Source organism: Pelodiscus sinensis, chromosome 14 (assembly GCF_052426305.1).
Source record: "Pelodiscus sinensis isolate ZL-2025 chromosome 14, ASM5242630v1, whole genome shotgun sequence".
In the NCBI taxonomy this organism is placed as follows: domain Eukaryota; kingdom Metazoa; phylum Chordata; order Testudines; family Trionychidae; genus Pelodiscus; species Pelodiscus sinensis.
Window position 1 is genome coordinate 19,467,832 of NC_143065.1, and position 22,248 is coordinate 19,490,079.

The 22,248-nt window shown below is 39.1% G+C and overlaps 1 protein-coding gene across 1 annotated transcript in view; it reads right to left on the reverse strand.

The window, feature by feature from the left end:
* Positions 1 to 2,475: 2,475 nt before the first annotated feature.
* UNC13C (unc-13 homolog C) overlaps positions 2,476 to 22,248 on the reverse strand; it is a 435,134-nt gene continuing 415,361 nt past the window's right edge. Inside the window, exons 29-31 of the mRNA XM_075897272.2 lie at positions 12,318 to 12,410; positions 10,850 to 11,009; positions 2,476 to 5,628 (exon numbers count right to left, since the gene is read on the reverse strand). Of these exons, the coding sequence (XP_075753387.2) occupies positions 5,343 to 5,628; positions 10,850 to 11,009; positions 12,318 to 12,410 (539 nt within the window). The 3' untranslated portion in view covers positions 2,476 to 5,342. The remainder of the gene's footprint in view (positions 5,629 to 10,849; positions 11,010 to 12,317; positions 12,411 to 22,248) is intronic.

A 22,248-nucleotide genomic window follows, 5' to 3' on the forward strand; every position in this document is an offset into this window, starting at 1 on the left:
GAGTATATATAATTTCATTGAATGCAACAGATGTGTGAGTGGGGGGAGGGGAGAAGGAAGAGTGTGTGACTAAAATATATGTTAATGATCATTAACCAGTAATTTTCTGCTTTTTAAAATGCCCAATTTACTGTCAAATTATAAGTCGATTCAGTTATTCAGTGCATTAATTCTGGTTCATCAAATTATGACCTTTCTGAGAATTCCTACTTTAGTTGTTTTGCTGAAACCACTTATATGAGGAGATTGCATTAATGCTTTAGGGGGAATTCTGATGTGTATTTTCAGGGAAGCTGTTCTTTGATTTTCTTTCCATCAATATTATGGCTAAACTGCTACCTCAATATATACAAATATTTTTCTTCGCTGAAAGCCATGTCTATTTTGAAATTACTAAATTCGATTCCTGATTTAACAAATTCGAACTAGCATGTTCACATTAGGGGAAACCTTGAAATTAGTCTGAGATAGGCTCCATGAACGTGGTCATGCTATCTTGGACTTAGAGCCCCAGGAAGCACTGGGGGGTAATTATTTCAGATTACTCTAGGGAGTAAATATTTCAAAATAGTGACCCCGGAGCATCCACACTACCATTATCTTGAAATAACTATTTTGGAATTAGCATTACTCCTGATGAAAAGCAGGAGTACAGATTTCAAATTCTGTGGCCTGTTATTTCGAAATAATGGGCTTGGAAGTGTGGATGCTCCACTTATAAATTCAACCTAGGGGGTATTTAGAATTAAAGTCCTAGTATAGACCAGGGCTAACTGATCCACCACTAACCAGGATGCTACACCAGAACTGACAAAACATGTTATGCTAGGCACAGATAATTTACTCCTGACCTGTGTATCAGAGTGGATACTGTGCAGGATTAGGCAAAGAATATTTTCTGCAGTTTTCACACAGGATGCAGTTTGCTTTTATTTTCTCATCTCAAGTGATATTTTTCAAGGGCTCTTTAATGCCATTGTATATGCCACATAGGAGATTCCAATCGCACAGGAATAATTTCTGATTTACACACATCCAATACAATAAAATCCGACAATCCATGAATATTACAGTTAACTCTCTTGCTGTTGGACCTATCCATGCATTTATTTTTGAAGGAAAGTCCATTATCCTAGAAGACTATACTACAAGTTAAGCAGGTAAGAACCATATTGTTCATTTGACAAATCTCTCTGTCAAGGGGCCTGGAAGTCATGGGCGAACATAGTTCCACAGAAAGGACTGGCAGTGTAGTACAAGTGCTGCACTGTTAAAGGTGGTGTCATTTAGATGTGACATATTGAGATCCTTTCTGGTGTTTATTCAGGTGGAAGACAGAGCCTACGGCACTTTTGAAAAAGCAGAGGTTAACTGTGGTGTCTTTGGCCACATTTTCTCTCTCACTGCCTTAGTATCCCCACTGGTTACCTGCAGCAATGAGACACAGGCTATGGCTATACTACAGAGTTTTTGTGGGAATGTGTCTGCTTTTTTGGATCAGTTTCTGAAAAAGCGGGTGCGTTCTTCCAGAAGCCCTGTATTCCTCATTTTATGAGGAATAAGAGCTTTTCTGAAAGAGGAGGTTTTTCCACATTTGGCCAAATGTCGGAAAAGCCTCTTCTGGAAAAAGAATCGGTAAAAGGTGCGCAAATTGGGTTTGCAATTTGCGTAACTTTTTCTGAAAAAGAACGGCAGTGTAGAGAGTGCATGACATTCCATGATGCAGTACTGGGTTGCGACCCATCTCTTGAAAAACCATGGTGCCATAGATATATATAGGAACAGCTGTAGCTCATATTCATACCAAACCACACACATCCAAAATTTTTCTTCCGTCTTTTGCCTCCTATGAAATTCAATACAAAATATAAAACCCTTGAAGCATTTCTATAACTCGGTCCAACATATTTAAATATGCCATTAATTCATTAAGTGCTGTCACTTTGCAAACTGCTGTCAATTCATTAAGTGCTGTCACTTTGCAAACTGCTGCAGATCTCCTGGCTATTCCAGATACATGTCACATGGGTGAAGAGATTTCCATAAAATAGTTATTCCTTGCAGCTTAGAAATGCTTTTCTTTCTTAAATTGATGGTGTTGGTGTGCGTGTTACCTGCAATTTTTAAATTAAATTATGTTGAGTCAATGCACTTATTTTCAATATCTTAACAGACCAATATAAAATGAATAGGGTTTGAACTGTGTTGCATCTGTTCTGCTATTGGAAATTAAACAGATGAAACAGTTAACAGAAACTCATTAATCAATGTTAGTTCACAAGAGTCAGGAAAATGACCTAATATATAAATGCAAATTAGTTTTTTTAAATGAAATGTTTACTTTTCTGAAGCCAAAAATATCAGTCTTGTAGCTTAGTCAGGATCAATGATTTATGCCACAGAAAATGTTTGACTTCAAGCTGTATACACTGAGGAATAGCATTTTATTTGCATTTTGATCAATAGCAAATATTATTTTTATAACAGAGCTCTGTAATGTACGGATAACACATTTTCACTTCAGTCTGTCATAAGACAAACCTTGATACAGCAAGTAAATATTCCTTTGTTAAAAATGAGAAAACATTAAGGTACATCATAAACTCTTCACACTTGTAGCTTACAAAGCTTGGGTTTTTGGTTACTACGCTGTCAGATGATTTTTGGTGTGCAAAACTAATCAACTGCTTCTTGCTAGCAGCAATGATATATTTCCTTGGCAACTTCAATATTTATCCCACTATAGGTAGTTCTGAATTATAAACATTTACCATATTTGGTGACTTAGTAATACATTATACAGCAAAATGTACAATATTTTACAATATAATATACAGAAATCAGGAAAAAATACAATAAACATGCGTTAGGTAAGCAAACAGGAAACCCATTTTTTCCAGTAGAATCCAGCCTTTCCTATTTAACTTCCGGAGCCACAGAGGACTGCACTAAAAATGTCAGTGGATGAATCATGTAGGGTCTCTGCCTTTTATCTAGAGGTAAGGCTCATAATTAAAGGAACTGTCGCACTGTCTTTCTATACGAGATCGAGTCTATTAATGTCCTATCATGTTAAACCTTGTTGACTGATAATGGGTTTTGTAAGCACGACTGTAAGGCAGCTTGGCTCTCATCTTAACTGTGTTAATCACTTAAGTGTCAGTCAGGGTGTACAGTGAGCTATGCCTTTTTAAAGAACAGCTATTTAAATACATATAACTTAGCATGTAGTTCCAAAGAGCCATGTGAATGTGACTTCTATGGAAATACAATATGTGCTCAAGTCAAGCCTGGTGCATCTGCAATAAAGTTAACGGAGCTATCCCTGGGATCACTTTCAATGTACAGAGAGTACATTTAAAATATCAGTGGATGGGATTAGGTTTAATGGGAATAAGGCATCCATACCCTGAAGGGAGCTTTGCAAATCTCAGCTAGGGTCTGCAACCTAAATTTATCAGGTACTAACACTGGAATCCTCAAAAATGTTTAGTCTAAAGTAGATTTCAGTGGTTTATCTAATTAAAGACTCTTTGACATTCAATAGCTGTTTTATGCTATGAAATACTTAGCTACTTTGTATAGAGAAAAGGGTTTCTGGACTGATGGCAAAAATAGAGGGATTTCATAACCAGTGAAAACATAAACTTTCCTAAATAAATACACTGCAAATTATACATGCAAACAGGATAAGGTCACCTCCTTTCCCCATGTGATCTTAATTTAAGCACAGTCAACTTTCTTGAGAGACAATACATCTTCTCTAAATATCTGGCTCTATTTCTTGCCTGAAGAGTGTTTTGGCCAAGAAGAAATTCTGGAAAGATTTACCTCCATGAGGTCTCTCAGACCTCATTAACAAACTGGAATCAAATCCACCAATGTTATGTTACCTACCATCCTTCCCAACCCCCAGCCAATAAAAGTACCAGGCCAATAACTGAATAACAAAGAGAGCTGAAACTAAAGCCAATGTTAAATGTGTGGGTGTGCCAGAACATTGTATATAGTATGAGTGCATTAAGAAAGTTAAATGCCTGATTTATTATAATTTGCATGTAGTGGTTATATAGGAAAATCTTATTTTTACAAAAGATGGATATGTTTAAGGAATGTTAGACACAGAATCCATACTTTGATACAGTGTAATGTAAGACTGCTCCTCACTCAACTGGCTTCACAGTGCACTTTATGCCTATAGGCACATAAATAATGTCAATTGCAAAACTGGAAGCAGTTTCTTTCATACTTTATTTTACAGTTTCTCACTAAATATATTTACAGGACATGGATTTTGCTTCAGTGCAATACATAGTAATGTTGCATAAGTACAAACCGTTGAACTTTTCTAAAACAAAAGAAATAAAGCACTTAACTGATTTTACAGCTAAGTATGTAAAGCAACATTTATAACTGTCAGTGAAAATGCTAACAGCATCATTACTTTTCATACATGATTTCTAGAAACAAACCACAAACCAGCTTTACATCTTCCAAACTATTAACTCGTATATAGTACTGTATCATTTTAAAAAATGAAATTATTGTAAAGCATATATACTCTACTGTACGGCAGTCTTTTTCTATGGTTATCGTCTTACCTTTTTATACAAATATGATTTTGCCTTGGCAGTTTTGAAGAAGAAAGTTATCTCAAGATATTTAACATCAGTAACAAACTCTGATAAGCGTAGCTTCTTGAGAACTTGCGTTAACAGTATATCTTCACAGTGATATTTATGAAAGGTTGGAAAAAGGTCAGCATAAAATATTTCCACCCTTTTTTCAATTTGTATGTAAAAATCATTACTTTTATATCAGTAATTATAAAATTACAAACACTTTCTAGAAGTAAATGCATCTGCAGTTATGATAGAAAAAGTTATTTGTAAGATACCTAAAACGAGCATAAAATGATTATGAAATTAGATAAAATTCTTTATAAGGGAAGTAACTGAGTTCAGACATGTAGAAGAAGCAACACACAGTAATTTAACAAAGATAACTAATTAATCAACTGAAAAGACTAATAATTTATTAATAAATGTTTAATGTGAAGGAGTTGCAATGACATGAACTCAACTTTTCAAAATATACCATTAATAATTTATTCATAATCTTGGTTTTGGCACTTCATTGGAACAATTAGATTTCCAAAGACCAGAATATGTATAAAAGGTGTACAGCGCCTCAACATACCTTGCAAATATAGTACTGAAGTACTGGCAAACACTGAAACAGAGTTAATTAAACATTCCCACTGATTTGCACATGCATGCACTATTCAGACAACAACATTGTATCTATGTTCTTAATAGCGACACCCTTGCATTATGTGAGAGTCAGGCAGTTTCTTCAACAGATCTTGTTTCTGATTTAAGTCTCACAAATTCTTTAGCAACTTCATCATTGGTCCTCTGAGAGAGTATTCTAAGGATTGTCAAGCCAGTGTCATCCATATAGATATTTTTCAGTAGAGGATACCAGGATGTGTTGCTACCTTTCTCTGCAGTGTGCTGTAGCTGGATAACTGTCATTCCCACAATGCGATCTTCCCTGGCAAAGCAGTAATCTTTCACAGAGAGGTGAAGCTCATAGGATCTCAGCCCTTCTTCATTACTCAGAATGCTGCGTGGTTTAAAAGGAGGGATTGTGAAAACAGACTTTATTTTAATTCTTCCAAGGAATTAACATGCTTTAGAAACCTTTTAAAATTAATATGCACTTCAGGGATATTCCTCAAACAGAATATTATTGCTTTATAAACTGTACATGAATCGATCCTGGAAAGGTGCTGAGTGATTTCCCTTGGTTCCCATTGAGTTGAATGAAAACTGAAAGCAACTAGCACCTCACCTCTGCATCTGTCATAAGCACTCCTCCTTCTCTCTCCTTTTTGCAGAAATATTTCAGATGTTCAACATTTCAATCAGAGCCACTTAAGAATCTACTGACCAATCATGGTTTTTTTTAACTCCAAACAGAAACATTTAAACTGAAGTAAAACTACAATTAAGAGGTCAGAAAACTCTCTCAGGTTTTTAAAGACAACTTTCCTTTATTTAGACTCATTGCCTCTTGCCTAAAAACTTGTTTTGATTTCTAGTAAATCTTTGATTTGTTTTTCCTACGCTAGCCATTTTGAATTTAATGCTGAGGCAAATGATTTTATATGGCAATTAAAGGGAGGCTCTCTATCTGGAGGTCTGTTTTCAACATGTTATTTCATGATGTGACCAGATACTGTGTATTCACTATAAAATTGGGGATCAGTATTTGCTATTTGAGTTTCTACCATGATTGCAATTTTTATATCTGATACAAGGCTGCCAACTTTCTAATCACATAAAATTGAACTCCCAGCACTCTGCTCCATCCTGTCCTACTTTTTTTCTGAGGCCATGTCCCCTGCTTACTCCATCTCCCATCTGTTGGTTGCTCGCTCTCCTCCACCCTCACTCACTTGCTCTTTTCCACTAGGCTGGAGTAAGGGATTGGACGTGGGGGATAGGGACTGGGGAAGAGCTTCATGGTGGGGCCAGAAATGAGGGGTGCAGGGTGCAAGAAGAGGGCTGGGCAGGAGGTTGGGGTGCAGGCTATGGGGCTGGCAGTGCAGGACAGGGCTCCAAGCTGGGGGGTGGAGCCAAGAAGTTCAGGGTGTGGGAGAGGGTGGAAGTGTGGCAGGGAGATATGGGTTCTGAGCTGGTGGTGTGGCATCTCTGTAGGGCCAGAAATTGAGAGTTCAGAGTGTGGGAGGGTCTCCCAGCTGGGGTAGGTTGGAGTATGGGGAGGGAGCTCAGAGCTGGTGGTTGTGGGAGGAGATGTTGGGTGCAGGCTCTGTGAGGGAGTTTTGTTGCAGGAGAGAGCTCAGGGCTGAGGCAAGGGGCAGTAGTGTGGAAGAGGGTGCAGGTTCCAGATGATGTTTACCTCTGGAGGTCTTCCCAGAAATGGTGACATGTCAGACATGTCTCTGTAGTCTGAAACTCAGGACACGTATACCCTTTCAGGGGATTGACGGAACTGCATTTGATGCAGTGGGAATCAATTTAGCAGGTCTAATGTAGTGATCTAGTGAAGACCCTTTAAATGAACTGCAGAGCACTCTCCAGATGACTCCAGTACTCCACCAGAATGAAGAAGATTAAGGTAAGCTGATGAGAGAGCTTCTCCTGTTGACATCACAGTAAGTTGACCTAAGCTACATGGACTCCATTTCTGTTATTCACATATCTGGAGTAGCATAACTTAGGTCGACCTACCATGGCAGGATAGACAATGCCTTACTGTCAGTTAAGTGTGGTTTCAGGCCTCAATCTGAAACGTTCACAGCAGTTCTACAACATGTACTGTTTGATTATAATTTTCAGTCAAGTGGCTGTGTATTTTGGTTTCTACTGTTAAAAAAAAAGAGGGGAGAGGGGGCATTTAGCTTGGGAAAGCAATGGCTAAAATGTAATCTGTAGCTGTCAGCATGATGCTAAATGGTTTTTAAGCAGCTTTTCTTTCTGCAGCCTCGACGTGGTTGTCAGGTGTACGTTCTGCTTTAGCTACTGTGACTGCACTAAGTACTTTTTCCAGATAATGAAAAAGAAATTGGTAGGTTTGTAATTCTCACAATACATTTATAACAACAATACATCTCTAGCACCTTTCATCTAAGAAACTGAAGGCATTTTAGAAACACTCTTTAAGTTCTACAGAAGGCCCTTCAAACAAAATGTTAAGAGGGAAATTCATGCCAGTGTAGAGATCCAAATGAAGCCCTTTGCAAACTTCCCTCTCTCACCCCAGAACTGCCTTAAATGTATGCAGTCGGGTTAATTTCACTCCAGGTACTGGTGGCTAGTTGCATTTAAATAGAAATATGATTTATGGCTGGGCCAAACCAACTGGAAAAACCTGCCAGTTATGGGATTGCAGTAGCAAGAACAGGAACATACTTGCTACTGTACCTATCATGCTGTCCTGGATGCTTTTACTGCAGGAAAGCATATCATTAGTATTCCTCCTGCAGCATGCAGTAATCTCCTTGTAGGATAGACAGTGCTTTAAGGCTCCTGGACTGTATATAATAAGTGGAGCTTTGTTTCCTGAAACTCATTGCATGTTTTGAGTTATAGCTGCAAGATTTCACTCATTTTGAGACACACAAATCACGTACACAGGGCACTAGGGGAAGGTTTATATTATTATTTCCTTTGATTTAAAAATGAAACGTTGTGCCAGGTAGCCTTAAATCCCCTTGACTCTAACAATATGCTGCTATGCCATAATGCAAATAGAACATAATTAAGGCTTAATCGCTATATAGGCTGTGTCTACATTGGCGCCCCTTTCCGAAAAAGGGATGCTAATGAGGCACTTCGGAACCCTTTACCCTTTTTGCACCTGAACCCCCTACCTCAGCCTGGTGAAAATGAGAAATTGAGTGAGGGTGTGGGAGGGTGAGCAACAGAGGGAAGGGGATGGAATGAATGGGGGCATGCCTCAGACAAGGGGCAGGAGAGAGGCAGGGCCTTGAAGAAGGGGGCAGGGCAAGAGTGTTCAATTGTCTCCACATATGAGGTTGGCAACCCTACCACCTACTTCTACAAGAACTTACTTGGTAAATACATTTGTGGCATGACATGGATTGGGCATACTTCTGAACATTGATTTCATCTTTGCTACTCTATTATTATGAATGGTAGCAGCAGAGATATTAACTATGGGTTGAGCCATTCCATACTGAAGTCAATGAAAAGGGTCAGCTGAACTTGCACAGGCATTGGCTCAGGCTATGTTAGGCTGGTGAACAGTTAAAGGGTTTGACTAGAATAGATTTTAACTACAGGTTGAACCTCTAAAAATCAAGACTCTCTGGTCTGGTAACATCTGTGGTTCAGCAAGACCACAGATATTCCTGAATCAGAGAGTCCCAGCGACTAGGAGGCAGGAGGGCCTGTGGCCAGAAGCCCTGCGGGGGCCAATGACAGCAGGGCTGGTGACTGGGAGTTGGGATGGGGCCACTGGAAGTGGGGCTAACAGTCCAAGTGGGGCCTGAAGCAGTGGGGCAGGTAACCCAGACAGCCGGGAGCCTGGCCGGAGCTGGAAGCGGAGCCAGTCCGGGGGGCCAGCGGCCAGGACTAGGACTAGGAGTGGAGCTGGGCCTCTGGACTTGACCTCTCCTGGACTGGCAAACTCCCTTAATTAGGGCCAGTCAGGTCCGGACGATGCTGGACCAGGGAGGTCCGACCTTTATCAAAAACCACTGCAGATCCTTTCAATTTCTTTCACACTTAAAAGTTAACCTGCTGATAGCAACTGAATGTAGGAGACACAGATGCAGAAAACAGGGTCCTACACTGCTCAGTACGCTGTACCATTTACTACACTGCTGCTGTTAATGAAAGCAAAAGGTGCATGGAGCATGTCATTAAAAAGTATAAACTCACATTTTTTGCAACTGTAAGTGTTCCCTCTAGAAGTGATAATATCACCTATTATGTAACTAATCTCACAAAGTAAAGAAAAATCCAATGAAGATTGGTACTTAATGCTGGATGGGTGTTTGCCAATTTAGAGATTAAGCCATTTATAAGGAATGAAAAACACTAAATATATTGACTGCTTGATAGTCATCCAGATGGTGTTAATTGTATTTAGTTGTTAGCATGTTATCCCGCTTTAGATCCTTAAGCTTGTTCTACTGCTATTTCTAAAACGGTCTTTGAGGCCAAGAACCAGCCTTGATGAGGCAGTGGGGGCACAGGTGTAGTGGAGCTAGAATACACCAGAACAGCATTCTAGCACTTTAACACCACATGTTGGAGATCCTGCACACCTGCTTGAGGTCACATGAGTAGCATATAGCTCAGGGGGGGAAGGATAGCTCAGTGGTTTGAGCATTAGCCTGCTAAATGAGGGATTATGAGTTCAACCCTTCAGGGGGCCATTTAGGGACCTGGGGCAAATCTGTCAGGGATGGTGCTTGGTCCTGCCATGAAGGCAGGGGACTGGACTTGATGACCTCTCAAGGTCCCTTCCAGTCCTATGAGATAGATATATCTCCATATATTATAATTCAGGATGACACCACTGAACTGGAGCTGAGAGAATCACTGGCATAGAGCCTCAGGCAGCTTCATGGTCAGATGTAGGACTGATGGTCAGAAGCCCAGAAAACAAGACTCCCAGCATGTGGAGGCAGATCATGGCCTTTTAGCACTTGGGAAATGGCCACGCTATAAAGAGGTCTTATTCTAGAAAAAGAATGGAGGATGGAGAGAACAGTTAAATGGAATTTGGTATGCACCATGCTAAATTTGGATCCCTATATCAAATATAAAGGTTCTTTGGCTCCTGGGAATAAAGGAAAAGTGGTTACTAATAGCAGTTATCATTTTCCATCTTCAGACTTTTGTAAACATTTAAGGCCCAGATTTATAGACTTATATGTATATCTGCCATTAGCAACTGAGGTAAGTGCATATATAGATGACTGACTAGGTATCTAATATCTCATCTCTGTGTGCAACAAATGTGAATTTCTAACTAATCATCTCCACAATTCCAAAAATGTGCTTAATTTCATATCGACTTGACTTCCATGTTTCACAAACTGGAACTGCAAATAGGAGTGCTACATGCCCAAAATACATAGATCAAAATTCATCTCTGTGTAAAACCAGACTATAACCCAGACTTTTGAACAAGCTGCAAATAGAAAGAACCCTAGCTTTGAAATGGGTGTCTAAATGTATGGTTTGTGAAACGTGTAGTCTTATACTGTGGCATTTTCAGTTTTTGCAGCTTTAGCTGCAAAATGAATTGTAACAATGTATATAAAATGGATAGTTAAAAGACTTACAACTGGAATGTTTCATTGTATTTTGGTGACCAGGTGTTGCTCTTTGTTTTGGTGCCATGTTTTCTCTTCTTGTCACTCAGGTTAGGACCCAATATACAGACCTCCACAAATGGCCGGAACATAGCAGTTGTTTGCCAGTTTAGGTTATTAATTGCTATAACTAAAGAGAATAATAGGAAGTAGATATGCATTAAGAATCCCAATGTAAAGTATTAGTAAATTTACTTGCTTAAATATATAGTAAGGCTTAGTGTAGCCAATGAGAGGTGACTGAAGGAGGACCTGATGTCTTCCTGGTAGAAAACCTACACTCCACAAACCAGCAATAACTTTATCTAGTCCAGACTGAATTTGAAGTATAAATAACAACAGTTACAATTCCAAAGCAATCTGCATTTTCACAAATAATTTGCATTCTTGCCTGGTTTGGTCTGCCAGATGCACTGTATCTTAAAACCCCCCAGCAGATAATTGGTTTTCTTTGTACTTCAGCCTCACCAATGCCATGTTAGACTGTATTTATTACAAGTTAAATATTTTTCTTTGTGCAATTATTCACCATCTAACTTCATCACGGCATTTTCAAAACAAAATTACATGCATGAAGAAATGTTATCTGGAACATCACAACTTATGTGTTGGTGGAAGGGTAGAATGGTTTAATAAATTTTAACTATGCAGCATGCTAGCAGATGCACATGGAACCACATTGAATATCGACTTCTCCAAACACAACTCCCAGTGTCATCAATAGGGGTAGAATATGGCTCTGAGACCTTGACACAGCCTGACATAACCTCTGTTGTTATTTTTGTTAGGAAGGAAGTATATTAATATCTAAGATTTGCTGTTTTAGTATTAGAACTTTTAATGAAGGTTTCCTTTCTAGATTCTAAAGCCGAAAGGCTCATTATAATGATCTTTTCTGACCTCCAGCATATGGCAGGCCACACAACTTTTTCTCAAAATAATTCCTGTCTGAAGTAGAGTATGTTATTAAGAAAAACACCCAATCTTAATTTAAAAATTGTCAGCAATGGAGAAACCAGCAATATCTTTGTGTACTCCCCATTGAATTTACCCTCAGTAAATGGCGCCAGTAGTTAATTAACTCACTGTTGTTTATATTCAACTTCCAGCCATTGGCTCTTGTTAGACTTCTTTAAAAGCCCTCCATCAAATATTTGTTCCCATTATCAAATATTTGTTTCCCATGTGATCAAGTCAGTTCTTAACCTTCTTTTTAAGTTAAATAAAATGCGTTTCTTGAGTCTAATAATCATAAAACATGTTTACCTATCTTTCCATCATTCTCAAGGCTCTTCTTTGAACCCTCTCCAATTTTATTGACCTTCTTCTTGAATTGTGGACACCAGGCCTGGAAATAGTACTCCAGTAGTGGTTTTACTCATGCCAAATATAGTTGTAAAATACCCCCCGATTATTTGCGGCCCTGTTTAAAACTTACCTTTTACAGTAACTCTATGTTCTCCAGTTCCAGGATGTGTAAAGACATCCACCTGCACAAAGATCTCACCTACTGCATTATTGGTAGATTGACCTGAAGGAGTAAATTATAGTTTAATGCAACTGACTCAACTCAGTGGAAAATAAACAATGCTCGTATGTTTCAACAAGAAGCAGGTGAACAAAGAACATTATATTAATGTAAGGTGAATAGTATATTTTGTCATTTCCCCTTTATTTTATTTTCTTAAACGTCTGGAATATATTCAATGTCTGGTTAATGTGAGGCTATAGACCACAGTTGCACCTAGTGATCACAAACATTTGCTTCCTATGTGTATTCTCAGTAGGAAAGGGGGAATCTGTCAATAGGAACCTTACATTCAGCCTGTGATTCAAAAAGTGGGTGCTATTTTGAAACATGAAACGTGATTGTTTTGCTGAGCTCTGTATATATGTGCACCTCCAGGATTGTTCACATGTTCCTATATTGTGTAAGGAGTGCCAGAAAAAATGTATCTTAATATGAAGTCAAAGACAAATGTGGACTGGATTGTAACCATATAATCTGCATAGGAAGGTGCACAGTACCGTTGCACTGCCTTGAGATTACACAAGGGATTGAAATAGTAGTCCCTTTAGATAGTCACAATGTGATCCCTAGTTAATCTGGGTCAACCATTTTCTACACAGAGATTTGATGGGACTGAGGATGCCCATTCAAACTCCATCTACTCTTTATTTGACCGCCCCATCCCTGTGCAGCCATTCCTCTTTCACCTGCAAGATCAGGAAAGCACCAGGCTCCAAGTAAAGATGCTATCCCATTGCCTGCAAGCCACACATACAAAAAGCCCATAAATAGTTTAAGGGGATGTTTTATATCTTTGCTCAGGTGCACTAGGCAAGTGATAATCTTGCCCTAAATTAAAGATCCCAACTAATGGGTTTGCCCTATTTTTTCCTTTCTCATATCCTAAAATGCTTTTCTAGACTTTGTCATCTCAGTGACTTCCTTGAAATGCAATTCTATAGTGATGCTTATTGGTCAGGTTGGAATTAACCCATAGTTACATTCTCTTCACTGATATTACCAGGACAACTATCCCCTGGATTACCGCATCAAAGAACAAGATTATTTTCTGACATATTACGATGTGACAACTCTCTACTCTATTTACCTGACTGGAATCCTTGAACAAAGCACTCTCGCTGCTAGCTGCTACGTGAGTTGGACTACAGTGCTGCAAAGAGTTCACTTGTTAGAAATCATAAACAGAAATCACAGTTTAAAAAACAAACAACAAAACCTGTTTTTACTTCTTAAGCAGTAGAGACTTTGCTGCAGTGGCTGAATCTCAGGGTGCTCATACAAATGCTTCTACATATATTCCAGTATCAACCAGATTGTATAGACCAGGGGTGGCCAACCCGTAACAGACGAAGAGCCAAAACAGTGAGAGATACAGCACGAAGAGCCGAGGGAAAAAAGTTGTTGAGGGGGGGAAAAAAAGGCCCCGGTCACCATTCGGTCAAGCAAAACAAAACAAAATGTTGCCCTTTTAAGAGCAGAGCAGGCATTGCACTTTGAAGGCGGCCATTTTGAAGTCTGAACGGGACACTGTGAATCCGTCTCTGTCTCTTTCAGACAGAAACACGCTGCCCCTTTAAGAGCTGCAGGTGCAGGAGCCGCAATTTTTTCTTTGAAGAGCCGCAGGTTGGCCATCCCTGCTGTAGACCATTTATGCTATGTGTAAATAAACAATTTTTTATCCAGCGGGTTTTAGTGACAAAAGGTTTAGTTTCAGTGGCAGCCATTAGACTTCACAGTGCAGTTTGATAATTCACAAAGAAATCTTTAACATCTTAAATCCCAGCTTAAACAACTAAATCATTTAGTTTCCAATAAATGCAAAGTAAATAATGCAAGTTACTTCATCTTTCATGAATGAGTTTTAATAAAGATGTGTTAGAGTTGTACAGGTTGTACCTCTCTTAACTGGGACTCCATGGTCCAGCAACATCTGTGGTCTGGCATTGACCATGGGTGTTCCTGGACCACAGAGCCCAGGAACAGGGGGGTTTGGTGATGGGGCAGGAGTGCCGTAGGGGACACTGCCAACTCTGCTGGGAGCTGCATGTGGGGGGTGGGGGGAGGAGGGGAAGAAGAGGGGAGGTGTGGTGTGGAAACAAGCAACGTGGCAGGAAGTTCTGGCCCCAGCAGTAGCATGGCCAGTGACATCTATAGAGCCCCAGGGGGCTGGGGCAGCAGCAGCATCAGGCTGGAGACCCTAACCTGGTGGCAGCATGGGCCAGGAGGGGAGGGGCCTTCTCTGGTCTGGCAAATCACCTCGTTCAGGACCAGTCAGGTCCTGAGGGTGCCAAACCAGCGAGGTCCAATTTGTAATAAAATGATTAAAAAACAAGTGAAATATCCCAACTCAAGAAATGACTAAGCAGTTTCAACAGCTAGTGGGTTTCTCTCAGTATCCTGTAAAACCAATTTTTAGCAATAAGAAAGGAAACTTTATATGCTAGACGTGATAGATTTGAAACTGATTTCTCTTTCTGAGGGAAACACAGTCTTCTCTAACCAATTCATCACTGTCCAGCCTTTATTTGTTAGCAATGACACTCAATTTCTGCTTCCTGGAAAAACAGTTTTTAGCTGAACACAAAATTGTATGTAAAATATTCTGTCAAGGAAAATAACACATTTAAAACACTGCTGCCATGACTACTACTCCTGCAGACATTTCGTTCAGGATCAGATTCTCCCTGGTGACCATTTTTGAGTCGTATATGTGTATTCCTCTTGATTTCCATGGTGCTACTTAAAGACTTTGTGGTAATTATGAAAAAGGTGTGTTTTTAATTCTAGTGTGCTTAGGCTGTAACTTGACCTGCTCACTTGTGTGGAAAGTAAAAACTGCCTAATCTTTTTTTATAATTTTACCTCAAGTTTTACCTCAAGTTAGTTGAGTAACTTGAGTTACGAATATACCTATTTTTCTGTAGCGAAGACAAGGGCACAGAATAAAGAACAATTCAAAAGGCAGAATCTGGCTAAACATTACTGTTGTCTAGTTCTTCCAGTAAGAAGAGCTCTGTCTAATTTCTAGTTACAGATGTTACCTTACTCACCCTTATTTTTCACATTTGCAGAAATCAGGACTGTTTGGTGAACAATTGTCCAAGAAAGGAGCCAGGGTTAAGTTATCAACAGATTATTTGCAAGGAAAAAATCTGCTAGACCCGAATGAGGCTTTTGCTTCATATAAGAGACAAAATGCATATGACCCTAGCTCCAACTAGAACAAAATCTGCTCTCCATTACAGATGTGAAAACCCACCATATTAACTTCAGTAAAGTTCATCATAATTTTCTTTTGCTAACCTGAGAGCAAATTCTGGCTTACAATTTCTTACAGCTGTCAACCTAAGCAAGAAATTTCCAGCACGAACTACTCAATAGAGTATTTTTCTTTACAGAGTGTTATTTGCCCCCATTGTGGCTGTTAACATAGAAGAGCCCTTTAAAGCAGGGCTACTCAACTTTGGAAGCCCCAGGGGCTACAATGATACTCACAGCGCAAGTTGAGGGCCGCAACTTAAGTGTGGTTGCATATACATGCAAATATATATGCAAATATATGCAAATAGCTTCTTTCACACTGATGGGCATGAATACAAACATTAAGGCAAGACTATATAACACACAGGCCCCATTTAAGTCAGTTCTGCTGATATTAATAAAATGCATTATTTACCTGATTTCCACCCATATAACATCACTTTTAAAGAGCAATGACAGCCCAGGAATTTAACTACTGAAACGCATATCAGCTGAAGACCATTATATTGACTACTTTTTTGTTTTAGCTCCCACCCGTGGGCTGCAAACAAACAGGCTGCATGTGGCCCGTGGGCCGTGTGTTGAGTAACCCTGCTTTAAAGGGTTCTGCACATTTTGCATATGCCTAGCACGTTACCTATAATACTGTGTGCTGTAGTCATAAGATAAATCTCATAGTATATTGGTAAAAATAACAAACTCTGAAGAGTTTTATATGGAAAACCAGTGCCATTAGCACAGCCACTTTAAAGACAACAAGCCATAGCAACTTTTACTGAGCTCATGAGATTCCTAGCTACAGTTCATTTTAGAGAGCATAAACTTACTTAATGCAAAATGCTGAAATTAAAGTATTTGTTTTTCCAGTCGCCAGCCCTCTCTCTCTTTGAGCTGCTGAACAAGTTCGATAGAGATCTTAAGAACATTCAGCATTTGCAACTGTCAGCTATTGTAGCTCTTCAAGAAGTATCACAGTTCACTCTAAAGTCTCTGATCTGAGTGTGTGCACATTTCCTTTCTTACTGCCTGACTCTGAATGGTCACATCAGGAACAGCCGCCACAGTATGACTCTTTTAGCAATTCAGATTAGTCTATAGAAAGGTGCTTTTATCGTAAGTCATATAACAGATCAGTTCTCCTGATAGCAAATAGCCCTGCAGAGCATGATAGCACTTTCCCTTCTTTAACTGCCATTCATCTAATCAAAGCTCTACAAACATACTAACGGACTTCATATTGAAAAGCCTTATATAATTGCTTGTCTACCAGTGGAATCCACCCAGGCCCCAGAACTCTGACTTTGCATTTTATTTAATCAAAACATTAAAAAGCCTCTATGCAGTGCTTCAGGCTTAGTCACATATTAAAAACGTAGCCTCTCTGTTCTAAAGCAACCAAAAATTCTCTACAAAGGTGGAAAGTGGTCGATTGATTGATACTTATTCAATGCTATGAAGGAGGCAAATCCTCTCTGCTTCTTGCATAGCTGTGGTATAAACTTTTCAATAATCTTTTAGATGTAATTGATCAGATTTGGCACCAGAGTTCATCCGCCAACACCTGAGTCATCGTTTAGTTGTGACAGGTCTTTTACAAATTAAGGTGACCTGTTTTGACAAATCCTGGGGAGAGAATATATAAGAGCACGTCACTGATAGCTGACTATAAAAGATCATTGCTAGTCCTACAAAACCCTTGACAGAATGGGGGAGAACAGTAATCATCTTCAGAGTCCTGGACAATGAGTTCCATTAGGCTTTGGAAATGGACACTCAAAACAAATGCCTTACTCCATTCTCAGATCATAGAGGCATAAAAGTGTAACTGCTGGTTGTCCCTTCTTCAACCAAAATCCACACTGGATCAAACAAATGACTAATTGAATTGAACCAGCCACAGCTTGGGTGATCCCCATGATCAGCCTGATGATCATGGAGTTCTGAGGTTTCTCAAAAGTCCTCATCAGCTGTGTTTAGATGCTTGTTGCAAAGTAAAACACAATTACACATCTGTTAAGTGTCAATTTCTTTAAGTAAGTCACTTAAGTAAGTGAGGCTATGTCTACACAGCAGCGTTATTTTGGAATAATGTCAGTCATTCCGAAATAATGTAGTGCGCACCTATACAGCAAGCCCGTTATTTTGAAATAAATTCAAAATAACGGGTTTCTTACTCTGACTCCTGAAACCTTCATTGTATGAGGAGAAAGGGAAGCTGGGGAAAGAGTGCTCTATTTCAAAATAACTGCTGTGTGGACAGTCCCCAAAGTCAAAATAAGCTATTTCAACTTAAGCTATGCAACTAGCGTAGCTCAAGTTGCCTAGCTTATTTTGAGTTTAGCCCTGCTGTGTAGACATGCCCTACATGTAGACATGTGTGTTAGAGCATTTGTATGGAAAAGGGTTCTCTATACCATGTGAGTTACTTAATGCTGGAAAGCTCCAGTTTGTTACCTCAGGAGATGTTTGGAAGCTAACTGTTGGTGCTGGATATTTTGACCAGAGAAATAAACGGGACTCAGAAAAAATGAAGTAGCAAAAATTATACCTGAATATCAGACAATTTTGTATATTAGAAAATAACTTTTTTCCTTTTCCAAAAGGGATTATTGTCATTGGGGTGATGTTACGCAGTCTGTAGCAGCTTCCCACTTATCTTCACCTATCTCTTCTAAAATGTTTCTAATTATTTCCCCTCTTAGCAATGTGTATTTTATATATGCAAGTCAGAATGGAATTCAATATTGGAAGACAGTGGAATTTCATTAGTCTCCTGTATTTTTATTTTTGCACATGATAAATATACATGTTGTCTTAGCTCTCGAGGGGAATACCGTTAGCAGGCATTCTCTGCAAAGGCAGCTTTATAAGAGATAATGTTTCTGGGGGAGAATACCGAACCACAAAGGTGCAATTCCAATTGAACACAAGGAGTGAGTTACACAGTACAGTTACCCTGAGAACTGATCGACCAATCAGGAGGACACATTCCTGAGTGATCTGCACTACTGTGCACAATTCTCTTTTATGTGATAGATAGACACATAGTTTGAACCATCTGACTCTCCTTGAAAACACCTCAGCCCGTGCAAGACAATAATAAGAGCAAAGAGGACAGATCAGACTGTGTATCTCCCACCCATAGAGAGCTCTTTAACTCAAGAAAATTGAGACAGAGGGTTCTGATCATCATAATATAGGAGCAGGAGCAGCAAGCATAACATGGTACAATGCATTTATTTTTACAAAGTAATTTTAAGACACACTTTCACTGGAGAGGCTGTCATAGGTTAAAGGGAAGCGTTATTAGAGCCAGTTAGAGAGGACATGACTCAATGGCGCAGAGTGGAGGTTAATCATTTGAAATAGCAGGAGTGGCACATGTGAGAGAGTCATTCCCTATGTGCTCTGGAAGCCTTGCGAGGGAATCTGAGGAATGGGAATAGCTGAATGGCAGCTTTGGCAATATTATTAAAATAAAAAAAATGATGTCATGGAAAAGCTGGTAACACCCTGGTACAAAAAATTGGGACCCAAACAGTTTTTAAAAAACTCCATGTTCTCTAGCTACAAGTGTGTGACTTTCAAGTAATTTGGCTCTAACTTTTTTTTAAGATCACGTTTCAACTGCAGAGTCTTTTTGCAGTCATGTGCACTACTTCTGCATATAATAGATATTTGTCTCCCTTTGACACTCTTTGCAGAAATGTATAAGACTATTCTGTGCTACTTGAATGGACTACTGTGTATACTACAGGTACAGCAAGTAGAGTAATGATAGGTCTCAAATATTTCAGGCAGATGCATGTTACATTTTTTATTGATATGATTACTTATTTATAACAACATTGCATTTTTATGGAGGCGTATAATTACAGTTTTCAGTAAAAATTTACAGATGCACCCTTTAAAACTTGCCAATTACCATAAACAACTATGTCTCCTATCTCTAAAACTCCATGTAGAAAAAAGCTCAGTCATCAATTACATAGACACAATACCCAATCCATGCATGCAAGCTGGTGTTGTGCATGTGTGGAAAAAGGCATGGGCGTGCAAATCAATTATGTAATTTCACACACCTGAGTCTGAAAAACTCCTGCCTAATTAACATTCACTATTTGGGTATTTTCAGTATATATAGAGGAAAACATAGTTCACGCTGCAATTTGTTAGGTTATCATATCTCTTTGTTTAAAGCAAAACTCACAAGCTTTTTGTAACTGTTTTATGTCTGAATAATTTTTTCCCAAGACCATTATTCTATTGGTCAACCTTAGTCTATTTTATCTAAAAATCAATATAGCCATATACAGCAAATTTTTAGCTCATAATAAAACTTCCCAAACTTGGAAATGTTAACAGACACGGTCAAATTCCCACCTGGCATAAATGGGTTAACTCCATGGATATCAGTGGTGGTTGTACCTTTTACAGCAACAGAGAATCTGCCTTTGTCCTCAGCAGGGGAGGTTTCCTTCTCAAAAAAGGCCTGCATATTTTAATAGCTATCTACCTGTGGCACAGTGTCTCATGATCATGTAATCAGTTGCTAAGACATCAGTTCATGTTATGGATAGCACACTGTGACTACTCTATATTTTGGCGGTCAGTCCTCCCTTTTGAAACCGCTTCAAGCTTGGTAGTGTTCATCATATTATTGCTGGTAAGTGAGATTCTTAAACCTTGAGGCTTTCCTCAAATTCATACATCTCTAGCATGGTGCAGAATGAAAAACAGTAATAAACATTGAGGGTACATCTAGACTTCAAGTTTCTTTCAAAAAACTTTTTCAGAAGAGATCTGAAAAAACTTCTTTCGAAAGAGAGCATCCACACCTCAAAACCAGATAAAAAAGCAATCTGCTTTTTCGAAAAATAGCGTCCAGACTGCATAGACACTCTCTTGAAAGAAAGCCCTGATTCCTATTCACAGAATGGCCACCAGGGCACCTGTGCTTTTTTCAATTGCCTCTTCTTTCGAAAAATGTCCCTGTTCTGCGTCCACATATGTTTTTTCAAAAGAGCTCTTTCGAAAAAGGCATTCTTCCTCATAATTTGAGGTTTTCCAATGTCAAAAAACCCCTGCATTATTTTGATTTAATTTTGAAAGAACGCGATTGCAGTGTGGACACAGGTGAAATTTTTTAGAAAAAAGGGCAATTTTTTTTCAAAAAAACAATGTAGTCTAGAGACTGAAAGAGACTAACGATGCTTATTTCCTTTGTATTGCATACAAGTCTGACATTGGGAGGGAAGAATAATGGAACTTTTTTAGTGTCATTTCCTTGTCATTTCTTCCACAGTAATTACACCCTTAATAAACAGCAGCTGTGATCATCCTAATGTTTTTTTTTTTATCTTTTTCATTTTTTTTTACTGTTGCTGAATCCCCCAAAAAGGTGACAGGTCAATGATTAGTGTAGGTTCTAATCTATGTTATTGTTGTGTCCAGACACCATTCTAATTCTGTAGCTTGCTGCAACAGCAGGCCTTCTCTTAAAGCCATACCATTACCAGGGCCATCATAGACTCTATTCTTGTTTCAACACTGCCCCAGGGAACCTTGCCACTTTTTCAGAAACCTGCACTTCACTAGCAAGATGTGCAGGACATGTTTGGAAGATACTGACCTTTTGTTAAAAAACATATCACAGCAAGTGTCTAGGGTGGGACCAAATTTGCCTGGATCATAACCCAAGTTGTAGAACTACCACTGAGTTGTAGGGAAATCATTATGTCCTATGTAGATATTGGTGCATCATGCTTAATGAGTACAGAAAGGTTATAGAGCTCATTAACATGCACAATGCCAAATATAAAGGCAGAACTGTCAAAGCATAAAGGTATTACATTGCTCCAGAATGCACAGGATTCCGACGGGGTCTTTCTTTTGCCTATTGTTACCTCCATAGCGAGATTCCTCTGGAGATCATGTTTTTATAAAATAATAATGTTTCATCTTGTAACACAAAGACGTTAGAAGGATCCAAAGAGCCTGTCAATGCCACAATGACACTTGTGGCATTAATTTACTGCAATGGCTCTATGAGGGCTCTATGCATCAAAGAGGGCTGGTGATGCTCCACACCTTCATCAGGAATCAAGCTCTATACAGGCTCATTGAGAGAGACTGACAAATGTCCTTACAATCACTGAGGGAAAGCCAGTGTCAGTTTGGTAGGGGATAATCAGAATAGTAAGACTTGATGATTTGGGGATGACGTTTTTAGGGACTACAAACTAGCCTGATGAACACAGAGAATCACATGTGGTTTATGTTTAAGAGGTAGGGAAGGGTGTTACCAATTGGTAATTTAAAGCTCACAAAGGGGGTTATAAGACCTTTGATACATATTTAAGATCAGAAAAAAGACCAGTTTGATGATTTAGTCTATTACTTACGCTATAGCAATAATGTGTTTGACTCGGGTCCCTAACCTCCTGGTTTTATCACTCTTCACCAAATCTCTCCTGATTTTTTTTAATAATTTCTTAGGGATGAGGTGACCAGACTTGAAGAGTATATTTCAAGCTTAATCACCCCTGAACTCCTAGTCTGTTTCTCTTCTCCCTGA